The sequence below is a fragment of the Orycteropus afer genome, unplaced genomic scaffold (genome assembly GCF_000298275.1).
Source record: "Orycteropus afer afer isolate SDZICR_OR568_19922 unplaced genomic scaffold, OryAfe1.0 scaffold00207, whole genome shotgun sequence".
Lineage (NCBI taxonomy): Eukaryota > Metazoa > Chordata > Mammalia > Tubulidentata > Orycteropodidae > Orycteropus > Orycteropus afer.
The window spans coordinates 2,895,573-2,910,851 of NW_006921794.1; the positions used below are offsets into that span (position 1 = coordinate 2,895,573).

A 15,279-nucleotide genomic window follows, 5' to 3' on the forward strand; every position below is an offset into this window, starting at 1 on the left:
AAGATTGTGACCTTTCAGAAGCAGATTCTTTCAAATCTTCTGGATGGATTTGAAACAACAGTCTTTGTCTTTGCCTAGTAGTTGAGTATTTAACCGTTTGCACTACCCAGGGATTTCTTCATGCACCCTTATTCGCTGCAAAAGGCAGGTGGGGTGTATCATATTTGTTTCTCTGGGCAAAGCCCACTCATCAAAGGCCTCTCTACGCCCCCTCTGGCCCCACTGATGCATTAATGTCAAGTCAGCACTGTCAAAATTTCCTTTGTTCACAGATCTTATAAAAGCACCATCATTCTGAAGTCCTCCAGCTGCCTCAACTTTCCCTCATATTTTAAGTCCCCAATTTTGAGTACAACTGGTATTTCCCTTAATTCAAGGGAAGCATCATGGCACTTGAAAAGGTACCACCAAGATATATGAGTTAAAAAAAAAAAAAAATCACTGCTATTGAGTCCATTCCAAGTCATAATGACCCGTTGGGTTTCCAAGCCAGCAGCAAATCTTTACAGAAGTGGATTGCCCCATCTTCTTTCCATGGAGTAGATGGTAGGTTTGAACCACCAACCTTCTGGTTAGCAGTCAAATGCCTTATGCACTGCACCATCAGAGTTCCAAGATATGAGTAGGAGGATGGAGACAGAAAAGAAACTTCCATCAACACTGTAATTCTCAAATTCCTATGTCCCATTAGTTATACACCAGTATTTTCCTGGGGTTCCAAATGAGCTTCAAAGAATTGCTTTCTCAAATTTGTTGCTATCTATCATCAAACTGGCCCAGAGTCATAGTGACCCAATGCACCACAGGGTCCTGCACCATCCTTACAATCAGTTATGGACTGGACCTTTGATCCATAAGGTTTTCATTGGCTGATTTTTGAAATTAGATTACTAGGCTTTTCTTCCTAGTCCATCTTAGTCTGGAAGCTCCACTGAAACCTGTTCAGCATCATAGCAAAACACAAGCCTTCCCTGACAGATGGGCAGGTGGCTGGGCATGAGGTGCACTGACTGGGAATCAAGCCTAAGTCTCTTGTGTGCAAAGCAAGAATTCTCCCATTGAACCACCAATGCTCCCTTGCCATCTAGTGCAATTAGCCAGCACCCTGAGGCCTTGCTAGGAACCAAAAGCTATATTACTTCCCTTAAAATATTTTTTGAATGTAAATATGTCTATTAAAAAAAAAAATAGAAGCTTACAAAAACATAGACTCCAGTTCAGATTTTATTTGTATACAAAAATATATTATAATGAGAAAAGTTTATTACTGTTTCCGACTATATATAATTAATTACAAATATTTTCATAAAAGCATTTTAAATTACAGGGAAGCTATGTTTTAAGAGAAAATACAATATTGGTATGGATCGTCTCTTCTAACACACTGCAAGCAGGTGAACAAAACCAATTTCACCGTCTAAATTGCCCAGAGATGAGCCCAAAGGTGGATGGGTCTGAGAGGGCTAGTGGGAGGTGAGCTTCATCTCTATCCTTTCCGGTGGCAGATTCTAGTAGCTTTACTAGGTCCTCAGAGCTTTCTGAAGCTTCTTCCTTATGAGAAAACAGACCCAGAACTTTTCCTGGTTTCACATACCTGTAAATGAGAGAGAAGTAAGAGTATCCATTCACAAAAGATTGCAAATCCTATGCTTAACCAGATCAGACCATCTCAGACGTGTATCAAAGCACCGCATTTAATGGCAGGCTTCCCACATAATGTATGTCTGATTAACTGACATGACAAGGCAGCCATCTGCAATTTCTATGAAGTAGCCAAGCTCGTTAACAGGGGCCTAGCACAAATTGTGCTACAATTACAACAATCTCTGTCAAAACAAGCCTTAGTCTTCTCATGTAAGATGGTATGGCATGTAAGCAAACAGGCAATAAAATCTTCAAGTAAATAGTGATGGGCTTTCTATCTAATATTTGAGTGTGTCTGAAATAGGAACAGAGTTGTTATTATTTATTTATTTATTTCACATAGTTATTTTTAAATGATCCGCAATGGATCTAACTTTTTTTTTCAGATTTCACCCAGCTACTTAGCAGAGTATAGCATAAAATACTTTCTAGAGAAAAACAGCACTTTCACTGAAAAATTAAGGGCTGGGACAAAATTCTCCAGGTCCACTCTGTGAATGAACAAAGCTCTCCCTGCCTCCCTTCCCTACAATGAGTATGGCTATGGAAACTTCCATCTTGGAAGTTCAAAGTCAGTGCTTTGGCTCTTGTAATCTTGTCTTTGTCCTACAGAAATAGGGTCTATAGAAGGATTCTCAAGGTTCCTTCTTCTAAGCTAGAACACTCCGTCATTACAATCTGATGTCTTCAGTTTCCAAGATAATGTTCTTGGTCACATAACATGGAGTACCATTGCTATAATTCCTAAATAGGAAGCAAGGTATTGAGTGCTTAATCCAGGTCATTTAGCAATTCGTGTAGGTCTTTGGTTAGAGAGTCTCCTCATGCCAACTCCTTATTTTGGGACCCATCCTTCTAGAACACAGGTCTCATCAAACCCCTGCTTATAACCTGGGAAAATTATCCTAGCTCATGGGATGGAATCCTTAGGTGTGTTAGCATAATGGCTGCATGGTCAATCAGTTACTTTTTTCTCTGAAAAGCCTGGCAGGCCATCCTCAGGTAAAGCTCCAATCTTGCTCTTACGACTTTTCTCTCCATTTCTCAAACAAAACACCATTGTTTGCTGGCAGCCTGTTCTCACTGTTTGGAAAGGTACACGGACTACTTTAATGAAAATTTATCTTCAGAATTTCTTTGAGCCATGGGGGTCATATTTCTCAACCCAAAGAAGTCTTAAGATGTAACTTCCTGCCCCAGGCAAACTTGCAAACATTATAGCATGTACTCACTTGCTAATGTTCTGTCAAGATCAGCAATAAAGTCTTCTAATTCTTTTGTGTCTCCTAATTTGGCTGTAAAACAAGAGAAGGAGTTCAGTTTTCCATATCAAAGACAGCTAATGACTCCCAGGGCTGCAGTGTCATGCTACTGAAGTCACACTGGATTGTGTGACACCATTTTGCATATCATCTTCAGACACTCTCTGAAGGGTATCCTGTAACAACCTAAGTGTCTGCTTTAGAGTGTTACTGTTGTTAGCTGTAAGTCAGCACCCAACTCATGACAACCCCATGCACAACAGAACGAAACACTGCCTAGTCCTGGGCCATCCCCATGATCAGCTGCAGATCAGACTGTTGTAGTGCCTAAGGTGCTTGACTGCTAACCAAAAGGCTGGTGGTTCAAACCCATCAGCCATTCCTCAGAAGGAAGGTTGGGCAATCTACTTCCGTAGTGATACTGCCTCGGAAACCCAAGGAGAGGTTGCTATGAGTCGGTCTGACTCGACGGCACAAAAACAACAATTTTTGGGACAGATCATCAGACCCTTCTTAGTCTGGAAGCTCCTCTGAAACCTGTTCAGGGTCATTGCAACACACCAGCCTCCACTGACAGATGAGTGATGGCTGTGCATGAGGTGCGTTGGCTGGTAGCCAAACCCAGGTCTCCGGCAGGGAAGGTGAGAATACTACCACCGATCCACCACTGCTCCAATATTTAGTTACAGCATACGCAGAAACTAAGACAGATCTAAGTGTTTCTTTCTTGGTTTTTAGTTCAGTCCTACCCCATGCCTCATCAAATGGAAGAAGAATCTCCCTTCACTGCCTTAAAAGTTTGGGAGGTGGGGAGAAGAGAAGAGATAGATTGGTTTTTTGATTGTGTAGGATTTTTGTTATTCAGTAAGCATGGATTCTGTGTAGAACCAACAGATTTTGTAATTCCTGTCACACTTCTGGCACATTCTTGTTTTATGTAATCTCTCTAGGGCAATGACACAGAGTTCAGACTGCCTCTAGTATAACTGGGTGAATAGGCACTGCTCCTTGTCAAATGGTACACCTCTTCCGATGTGACATGGGGCTTCTGGACCCAGCAGGCTTAACCTCTCCAGATCCCAGCACAGGGAAGCATGTCCTTATTCTGATTTTGACTGCTAACCAGAAGGTTGGTGGTTGAAACCCACCAGCCACTCCTCGGAGGCAATCTACTTCCATAGTGATACTGCCTCAGAAACCCAAGGAGGGGTCGCTATGAGTCGGATCCGACTCGACCGCAATGAGTTTATATACTGAGACATACTTTTTCTGTATATCTTACTTTTTCTGTAGAGTTCAATATTTGTGCCTTCTCTGAAATGCATTCATTCACCCACAGCCACTGAGTCAATTCCAACTCATAACAACCTTATAGGCCTGAGTAGAACTGCCCCACAGATTTTCTAAGGCTGTAAATCTTTATGGAAGCACATTGCCTCATCTTTCTCCCACAGAGCAGACAATGGGTTCAAGTTGCCCACCTTTTCACTAGCAGCCGAGCACTTAACCACTGTGCCACTAGTGCTGCCCCTGAAATGCGTTACTGGATATTTTTACTAACTTACCCCTGCTGGCTACAAGTGGCTCATTGTTCTTAGCTTTTAAAGTCAATTTGCCACTAGGGCTTTTGTTTCCTTCTTTAATTTCTACCTCTTGAGGATCAGATAGCAAATCTAGGCACACTTTAAGCCACTTTCTAGACTTCTATGTCTCTCTGAATTCAACAGATCAGATCCATTACGGACTGAGGAGTGGATAATGGCAGTGTCCCAAGTGGCTGCTAACGTTGCTGTGCTGAGAATTTAAAAATGTCTCTTTGGAAAAAAAGAGTGACATTCTGCCTTAATGCCAGAGCGAGAAAAGCAATGGAGTCTTCATTTTTTTTTTCAAACTATGTTCCATTTTTATTGCATTCTGCAACTATTTTCAGCAAGTGTAACTTTTCTTCAGAAAAAAACTTTTTGTTTTCAAAGGGCACTTGTCTAATAAAACAGAACATTCAGCTCTCTAGTTGGAGACACCCTACTAGTTTCAAAAAATAAGAAACTGCTCATGCATCTTTAAAAACTTTTTAGGTCTATAAATACCACAGTGGAGACAGACTATTTTGAATCATGTTAAGTCATCTCTTGTCTAATAAGAAAGATTTCATTTAATTGCTAAATTGGTAATATGAAAACATGGATTAAACTGTTAATGCAAAAAGGAGTCCTACCTTCTACAAAGTCTAACTGACTCAGACCAGATTCACTGCCATCCAGTCGGTTCTGACTCATAGCAACCCCATTTAATTTCTGAGGCAGTAAATCTTTATGGAAGTAGATTGCCCCACCTTCCTTCTGCAGAACAGCTAGTGGGTTTGAATTGCCAACCTTCTGGTTAGCAGTCAAATGCCTTAGGCACTGTGCCACCAGAGTTCCTACAAAGTCTAACTGTTGGGTTTCAAATTCTAGAACCAACTAGCCTGGGAGGAGACTGGCACATGGTCTACACTCTACCCCATGGGATAGAACCAAGTGTAGAGTCTACCAGTTTTCTTCCTCTCATAGAGTTTTCTGACTCAAATTATCTAATTTAATTATCCTACAGATCAAACTCCTGAGAAATAATAGATTCTACTTCACATTGTACTATACTAAGACATTCTGGCTACTGTTGAGTCTATTCCAACTTAATGGCGAGTCCATGTGTGCCAGGGTAGGACTGCTCCAGAGGGTTTTTCATGGCTGATTTTTCAGAAGTAGATCACCAGGACTTTCATCAGAGGAGCCTGAGTGGACTTGAGTTGTCAGTTTTCTGGTCAGCAGCTGAGAACATTAATCATTTGCACCACCCGGGAACTCCCTGGACTAAAATATTAGTCTTACGTACGCGTTTTGCACATTTGGGAAAGATTGATTAGGGATAAGGGGGAAAAGAGGAGAGGAGGGGAGTCAAAAAGCTGAAGAGCCCACACTCCAACTAATGAACTTACCTTTCCGAGGAGTGGTGGTAGGAGAGAGCAGAGCTGGGGTGGAGTCTGTTGGAGAATTCAGTTTCTCATCACTGAAGCTGAAGCTATTCCTATAAAGAGAATCTGCACCTTTCAGGAAAGAAAATGTACTCATTAGAAACAGTTTTCAGTATGTAGTCTTTTGACAATCAACAGTTCTTCTCCAAGAGAAGCAATTGTTGTAAATATATAGCAAAGAAAGCAGGTAGATTTCCAGAATTTATATTTATGCTCATAAATGATTTGAGGCAGGGGAGTGTGCATGTGTATGTGTGTCAGTGTCTGGGTCTCCAACCAGGCACCCCAAACTCCCATGGTTCCTCAAACAAGCAAAGCATGCTAGATCATCACGACCAGCCCTGCTTCCTCTGCACACACGGGAGCCCACTGAGCAGCTGAACAAATGCTTGCCTGATTGGGTTGGTTTGGGATCTTAGACATAAGGAATCATCTTTGATGAAAAATGTCCCTTCTGTCCTGTAAACTCCCCAACATGCAAGCACAAAGTTGGATCCCAGGACTTAATCCTTCCTGCCTGCTCAAGGCAGTCTTTGTCATGGTTCTCCCAACACACTGAACCCTAAGCCTATACTCTCAGAATAGCCAGAGGGCTAGAGATTAATATTTCATATCCCATAAGTTCGGTGTATTACAGATACTTCAAGTGATTTTTGTGGCTCCCCCTATTTTCACACCCCTGAAGACCAGAGCAATAATAGGAAGGGAAAGTTCCAGGAAGTAGGGCTGAGTTGAGAATCAAGAGACCCAGATCAGCTAGTGGGTACTTGGGTGCCCTTGAGCAAGTCAATTAGTATCTTCATCAGCTTAAATAATCCTGACAGTTCCTTCCAGCCATGAAGCTCTGGGAATCTATTTCTCTAATGCCTGCTATGAAGGAGGAAGTCCACCCATCAGCCATGCACCTGTGACACACAAAGGAGCGGCTGCCTGAGTGGCACTGACTCAAAGAAGTCAAAGGCAGAGCAGGCAGAGGAAGCAGGATGTGGCCACTGAGGTTCTGAAGGAACAGCCTTCCTAATGAAAACAAAACATAATGCCAGCCACGGTTGTAGCAGAGATGAATGCCAGAAAGGCTCTTCAGGTGAGAAAGGATAGCTGAATAATGCAGGCCTGACCTGGCCACCACTCCTTTATGGGATTCTCTCACTTTAATTCAATTGCTTCCAGCTCAGGAGGAGGCAAAAACATCTTCTTTGGTCCTCTTAACTCAAAATGAACTTGACTAAGTTACAAGAGATAGGCCCAGTTTAAAAAGAACTAGAATTTCTCTAGTTCTAGAGAAGCAGAAGTTTCTGATCCCAAAAGAATGTTGCTACAGCTTCTCAAGTATCTCACCTGGTTTCCTTCCCCTTGTCCCGCCTCCTGACCAGATGGCCTCCCCAGCTGCCATCTTGTCTTCCCTGCCTACTGGCCCATCTTCTCTACTTTTCCAAACATGCTCAGAAGATCCTTCCTTGCTGACCAACCCCCACAGTCCTCTCTTCTTTCAGAAGTCTAGGCCAGGTCACCTAAAAGGACGTAAATGCACACTTATTTTTCAGGGTTTTAATGATGAGCACCTACTGAGACCAAAAACTCTGAGCCAAAACTTCAAACACTCATCTTTTGAAAAGACCTCTGTGATCAACTTAAGTTTGAGAAACATCAAAGGCCCTTGATTCCTAAAACAAGCAGAGCACACCAGGGTCATCATAACCAGACCAGCCTCCTCTGCCAACACACGAGAGCCCACTGAGCAGCTGAACTAAAGCTTACCTGATTGGGGTTTGTTTGGGATCTTAGACATAAGAAATCATCTGTCATGAAAACCGTCCCTTCTGTCCTGTGAACTCCCCAAAATGAAAGCACAAGGTTGGATCCCAGGATTTAATCCTCCCTGCCTGCTCAAGGGAGTCTTTGTTATTGTTTTCCTACTATATTCCCTCTTGGGAATTCCCATTGTGTATTCCCACTTTAATGTCTCTGAGGTCTTATAATAAAGAAGTCAGTTTAGCCCTATTTCCCAAGTTTACCTAACCATGGGATACTTACGTGTGTGCATGTGTGTGTGCGTGTGTGTGTGTGTGTGTGTCACCCCTAATAATATTTCTCAGGACACTTGTACTCTGTGGCACTCAATTTGGGAAATCCTTCCGCTTAACAGCTGAGCCAACTTCTAAAGCAATCTGGATTTTCTCAGGGGGAAGTTTTTTTCCCAGATACAGGAAAGTGACCATGTCCATTGCAGACATACAGAGGAGCATGACTGCTTATCACCATGCAGTAGCCAAAAGTGTCATCAATCTAAACTGGTAAACTTGCTGGGATAAGATGATGTCAAACTTAGGGCCAGAAGAGTTACATGAGGTAACCAGGCTGACGAGCCAAAAGGAAGGAGCACAAGACCCTTGGGATATTATCTCTGGCTCTGAAGGACACCTGAGAGCATCACCCATCCCTGGCACACAGGGTGCCAGGCCCAGAGATTGTTGGCTCAGATCCCAGTGGCCATACCTTGGGTGTCTATCTACCAAAAGCAGCCTGTCCTTAGAAGCCAGTATCACACCACACCCAACTCCAACTCCACCCCACCCCTGCACTACAAGCCCTTCCCATGACTTTGGTCTTCATCCCTATCTTGCCTCCACTCCCCAGAGGTTTTATGTCCACATAATACTCATCCTTTGAAAGACAAGAAAAAAAAAAAAAAACCACAATTGGTTTTCCTCAGGGTCAAGTAGACCAAAAGCTATTGAGTTTTCAGGAAAGCACAAGGAAACTCAGGTAGTTTAGGGATATGCTGCAAAGAATGACCCAAAGTACCAGGACATCAACACAGCTTACTTTTCCTTCTTAGAGCCTCGCCAGTATGCTAAATGCTTTTTGATTGAAGAATTTTCTTCAAATTCAGAGAATATATATATATATGTAAAATGATAAATTCAGGTACAAACTATTAAAATGATTAGAAGTTGCCTCCTACTGCTAATGAACTCAGACTACTCTCACAATAAGGGAGGAAAAGAGAAAAAAAAAAATACTAGTCACAACATCAAGATATAAACACACACAGACACACAGAGACAGGTTAACATAGCCTATGTTCACTCCCCTATCCCAAGAATCCACACACAAGTTCACACATTGGCTTACTGCTGTAAGCCCCCTTTTTCCATGGGGGTGCAACATACATGCTGGGCTAGACTATAGGCTCCAAAATTTCCAATCCCCAAGAGGACATTCCCAGTCCTTGAGCCAAATTTGCCCACAGTTCAGTTCCACTCTCAGATGATGTTCTACACATGCCATTTTTGCTAATGAAAGGGAGCTGCCTGAAGAGCCCCAGAGCAACCTGGATCTAACAGAAGCCACCACTGTAAGGAGGACACATCACAGAGGCCATGAGAAAGCAGGGTGAAACTGTACATGCCACTCACCTTTGAGTGTCTGTTTCTTCTTTGTCAAAAGACAACTAATAGCCCAGGTGCTCATGTCTGGTATCTATGGTTTTAATTATTTTATTCTAAAGTTCCTGGTAAAATGGAGAAATGAATGCCCAGGAGAGGAAATGTCATCACTGAGAATAAAAAGAAGAAAGATTCTGGGCCCTGGCTTCCCTCTCTGCTTCAGATAGTGGCAAATTTTTGAAGTTTGTCATCAGAGGTGCCCTAGAAGAAACTTCCCAAGAAGAAGCCACCGGCACAGACCTCAGAGGCACCCCAAGCCCTAGACTGCTCTTTACCTTTTACCTGATAAAATTAATTCCATGGACTTTTATTAAGCACCTACAATAAACAAGATGTCATGCTAGAGAAAAAAATAAAAATTAAAAGATGTCACGCCAGCTGTGTTATAGATTTCAAGCTACATGAAGCATGACTTCTTGTTCTTTTTACTCCCCTAGAACTCCATTCCTTTAAAAATAATAGCCAATGAGTCTGATAAAATGACAACAAGGTGTCACTGGCCAATAGCATATTAATGTATTGCCCCCACCCAGATGTCAGGTGCTGCTATTGAGAGAGGCTTACAAGATCCAGAACAGTGATGATTTGAGGGACCTTGGCAGGTGATAAGGCTGGATATTTTAGGGCACTACAACATGTACTTCAATCAGCTCTGAAGCCCCACCTTACAGACATCTCAAAGCCTCATTAGAAACATCTTTGTTAAGTCAATTTAGTGTGCCCAAGCCAGGAACCTCAAATTTAGAGACCATCTAAGATACTACCAAAAGAAATGTAAGCATATTAAATACACAGGCAGTCCCCAGGCTATGAACAAAAACTACTCTTAAGTGTGTCTTTAAGTCGAACCTTAAGTGTCTTTAAGCAGAATAGGTACACATGGTTATTTAGCCTTACTATAGTGCAATCCAAACCAAACCCACTGCCATCGAGTGGATTCCGGCTCATAGTGACCCCCACTGGGTTTCCAAGGTGGTAAATCTTTACAGAAGTAGACTGTCCCATCTCCTTCCTGCAGAGTGGCTGGCAGGTTTGAACTGCCAACCTTCTAGTTAGCAGTCAAATGCCACAGGCACTGCACCACCAGAGCTCCTTACTTTAGTGCAAGAAAAGGCACAAAACCATTTCAATGATTTAATAGCTGCACTTGGAGCAAGTGAAGGTGATTGTGATAAAATTTACATAACATTAAAGGGCACAAGGTGTGTGGGGGGGGTGGGGACTACCTCTTAGGCATTAGCCACCAGAGCACCTTAGCGCTTGAAAACTCAGATGTAAAAACAGAAGCTTCTTTAAAAGGTAAGTGTGCTTTTTCAGTTTGGGGGCTGGGGAGGAAGGTAATGTAGGGATAGCACTGACATGGGCTGTTCACGTGGGAAGAAAAACCACAGACAGTAAACCTTGCCCAGAGCTCCTGTAAATATAGAACAACCCCACATGTCTAAGGCAACCAAACTATAGTAATTAACTGAGAAAAAGAAAGCCTTGGGTCTGTTTCCTTTTGCTGCAAGGAATTGGGGAGGGGGGTTTTCATCCTCAAAATACAAACGCTGACAGCAGTCATAGTGAGACAGAATAATAATTCCGTTTCACCACGGTTGCCCTTCTGGGACTGCTGGGTCCCTCCAGACAACTTGCTAGGAACTATCGGAGTGAGCCTTATCACCCACTTGGAACTCCAGTGCATCCTCAGGGCTCCCAGGCTGAATAAGGTCCCCTTTCCCAGGAAATAGCCTTCACTGAGCCTGACAGATGACCACCTCCACCTTGGGGAGACACCATCCAAACACAACCGCCATTGATAAACCGACATATGGTCTGTGTCTAATGGGACTTCAGTCTATTCCTGAAGACCTTGTTCCTGTTCCAGCCATCAACCTATGGTGATGCAGCAAAGCCTCAGAGAGTGAGCCCATGGAGGTTTCACTATTTTATCTGAAAAATGGTGATATTAGTGCCTGCCTTGCAGGGTTGTGGTAGAGATCAGATGGGATAGCACAAAAGCATAGCAAAGAGATCAGTAATACTAAGAGCTAATAATAATAGTAATCATGATGAGGGCTTGGTAAAAGTGAACTGCTGATATCATCATCCTGGTGTGTTCTCCTTTTTGTGGAGCTAAATTCAGTAGGATCTATCTCTCTCAAGCATTCTCTTCCACAGAATAGCATTAAACAGACAAATGAGCATAACAATGTCTCTGCTTAATTCTCAGCAGCAATTAAGATACATATTATGCTTATTTAAGACATTATTATTTAAATACACACACATCCTGCCAAGGCTATTTCTAACTAGTCTTGTGGGGAGACAAACAACACATTTATAGCAAAGAGTAATGTCATCTGGGAATCCCCAAGTGGTGTAAAGCAGTTAACATGCTCTGCTGTTAACTGAAAAGTTGGAGGTTCAGTCCACCCAGAAGCACCTCGGAAGAAAGGCCTGGTGATCTACCTCTGACAGTCCTATGGAGCACAGTTCTACTCTGACATTCATGGGGATGTCATGAGTCAGAGTCAACTCAACAGCAACTGGTTTGGTTTTTTAGTGTCATCTGAGCCTGCCTTCTACCCTGACCAGTCTTCTCCCTATTATTTCTCTAACCAGCAAACTAAGGTGTAGTTTAAAGTTAACAGTTAACAAAGACAGAAAGCAAAATATACGTACATGCCCTGAGAAAAACTACCAAAAAAAAAAACTATTATAAAAAACTGTTGCAAAATTCTCCCCCTACACTGTTAAGAGAATGTGTTTCTAGTATTTTTTCTTTGAGGACACTGGAAAAGAATCTCAGATCTGAAACCCTACCTAAGTGACGTAGCCATCACCCATGAATGGGCAAGCTCAAGTTGCATTCTAGCTGAATGTGGTTGTGGCTTAGAAAGACCTATTCTTTGCAATAGAGCAGCACCAGACAGACGGTCCCAGCCTTCTTTCCTGTGTGGGAAAGAATTTGTATTTTATGAATAACTTGGCTGGAACAGGAACCAGGTCTTCAGTAGTAGGAGACATATTTAAGTTTGGCCACAGATATTAAGACAAATTACAAAAACTGTAAGGCTTCCCTTTGAAAGTGAATTAGTGTTAAGGATTTAATAAGTGGTCTGGTCCTTAACAACCAAACCCCAAAATTCCAAACAGAAAATTAACAGCAATGATTCCACCATTCCCTTTCACCTCAAAAGCTACAATTTGGTCTAATCCTCAGGCAGAGCTGCCAAGAAACTCAATTTTCCAACTCAGACTCTGAGCAGAGTGGCAAGTGCCCTTTATCCCTTTTCAGAAGGACAGACAGTTCATGTTCAAGCTCTTTCTTAAGAGCTCTGAATTTCAAAAGAAGAGACCCACAAGGAACCAGTTGACCAGACGCCATCAAGCTGACAACGACTCATGGGGACCCCATATCTTCAGAGTAGAACCATGCTACATAGAGTTTTCAATGGCTGAATTTTTGGAAGTAGATTGCCAGACTTTTCTTCCAAGATGCCTCTGGATGGACTTGAACTTCCAACCACTCAGCACATGAACCATCTGCATCACCCGGGGATATTTCCAGAGTCAAGGACAGCACAGAGATGGATATCCATGCTTGGAACCAATCTAGGGATTAAAGTCTCAAGAATAATCCAAAACCAAACCAAACTCCCTGGCATTGAGTCAATTCTGACTCATAGTGACCTCCACTGCGTTTCCAAGGCTGTAAATCTTTATGGAAGCAGACTGCCTCATCTTTCTTCTATGGAGCGTCTGTGAGTTCAAACCACTAACCTTTTGGCTGGTAGCTGAATGCCTTAGCCACTGCACCACCAGAGCTTCTCAAGAATAACTCAGAAGACCTTAAACTGCACTTTCAAAAATGAGTAACTTTTAAAAAATAAATTAATTTTTTTAAAAATAAGTATTATTTTTAAAAAATATAAGTTATTTTTCAGGAATTGTAAAGTAACAAACATGTACTATTGAAAAATTATTAAATTTGCTGCTTGACACCCTAACAGATATTTATCCATAATCCTTACAGGAAATTTGACTTCCTGGAAAATTGTATCTCTTTTATTACAAGGTTATTTAGGACATAGACCCTAGAGTAGACTTGATTATGAGAAAGGTCACCAGGAGGCCACCCCGTCCCTTCACCTATCTGCTCTCAGGCTCCCCCCCTCCAGCCTGGGCAGGGGTCAAAGCCAGCATTCCCTGTGGTGGACCTGCCTGAAGGAGAAGAAAACACCCTCTGAAATAATTGAACTCAGCAACACTAGGGATCTTTTCAAAATTTTATGCAATGGAGCAGCAAGTCTGAGAGCTCAGGGCCAGAAGTAAGTGCAAGAAGTTACTTCAAAAATCTCAAGAATAGCAGTTGATGAAACCTTTTCTGGTTGCACAAATGCTGGGTATTGTGCCCTCCCACAGCTTCCCTCCCTCTTCCCCTACCCACCCCCCAATTCCTGTGGCACTTACTCCACATCCTCTGATAAATTATTGCTGAAAAGCTGAGAGGAGAGGAGGAGACAAAAGGAGACTGTGGAAGGCCTGGCTTCTGTCCCCAAGAGTCCTGTCTAGTTGGAGTCTAGCTGCTTAAATCCTTATGCCAGACACCTGCAGGCAGCAGGTTGACCAACTTACCTTCCAATAGCCTTCCCTTGACTACCCTCAGGGTCTTGCCAGGGCTGGATTTATAATCCTGTATACTTAAGTCCTGGTGACTGCACTGAGCCTTGGGGCTTACCCCGCTGGGCCCCACCCTTCGTTCTACAATAAGCAAACTGAGGCCTGAGCCCTAAGGGCTCCTGAGTGGGCTGGGAATCCGATCACTACCAGGACAGAGCACCACTTACTCTCAGAGTCGCTGAAGCCGCTGCTGTCACTGACGCTGGCGCTACTGCGCCGCTTCATGCGCTCCAGATGCTCTTCGTAGTGGAAGTGGCGTTCGTGGAAGGGCGATGCGAAGTCAGCCAGCACCGCGTCGAACTCGCACAACGCGTCTGTCAGGTCTGCAGCTGCAGCCGAGTCCAAGGCCGGGGCTGGGGACAGGAGCAGTGGGGTCAGGTGAGGAGGGGGCCGTTACCGTTCTCCGAGATAACTAACGTTCACTGTGCTTTGGCCAGGAAACAGCCACGCTGTAGCCGCCTTTATCTTTTCACTTCAACCACTACCTGAAATGACTCCTACTATCATACCCATTTTACAGAAAACTGAGCCCAGTGAAGAAGCCCACCAAATGTCACCCAGTTAACACTGCCAAATGCCTTCCCACGCGTTTTTCCACATGTCGGGTACCTGTCCCCACGCTCATTTCCCCGGGGGTGCACGCGAACACGCGGCGCTGGGCAGACTGAGTCAGGGTGCACCCGTTGCGTGTCGGGGTGAGGCCCCCAGCCCGAAGTGGGGACAATGGTGAGGATCCCCTCTAGGAGGTATGGGAGGGGAGATTGAACTCGATAGCGCGGAGCGACGCGGATTCAGAGTCCCAGTGGAGAGAATCTGAAGGGAAAAGGGAAGACATCCTCACCTGTGGAGCGGGGCTTTAAAAAAAGACCTCAGGCGCTTGTACTCACCTGCGGCTGCGGCGGCCGCTGGGCTGCCCTGTGCGGCGGGCGGCTTCATGGGGCAGCTCGGCCCCGCGCGCTTGGCTGATGGTCCTGCGAGATGCCGGCCCGGGACGGGACCGCTGCTCGGGCTAAAGCAGTGCTGCTAACGGAATCGCTCAGCCCCTCTCGCGTTCCACTGCTTTCGCGTCCTACAACCCCACGCTGTCCACAGCTCTGTCTGCGCACAGCTCCTTCGCCAGCCCGCCACCCGCCAGCCCAAAAGTCTTATAGCTGCGGCGCCGCGGGCGGGGGCGGGGACGGAGGCGGGGCCGGGCGGGGCCGCGCGCGGCGGGGACGCCCCTGTCCCCGAGGCACCGCCCCCGCCA

At 44.2% G+C, this 15,279-nt stretch overlaps 1 protein-coding gene across 1 annotated transcript; it reads right to left on the reverse strand.

Moving 5' to 3' along the window:
* Window positions 1-1,586: 1,586 nt before the first annotated feature.
* RGCC (regulator of cell cycle) lies at window positions 1,587-14,969 on the reverse strand. The gene is made up of 6 exons (XM_042781965.1): window positions 14,921-14,969; window positions 14,201-14,386; window positions 5,881-5,988; window positions 2,877-2,939; window positions 1,819-1,893; window positions 1,587-1,594 (listed from the first exon to the last, which is right to left on the reverse strand). The coding sequence occupies exons 1-6, from the start codon at window positions 14,967-14,969 to the stop codon at window positions 1,587-1,589; spliced, it is 489 nt and encodes a 162-aa protein (XP_042637899.1).
* Window positions 14,970-15,279: the final 310 nt, after the last annotated feature.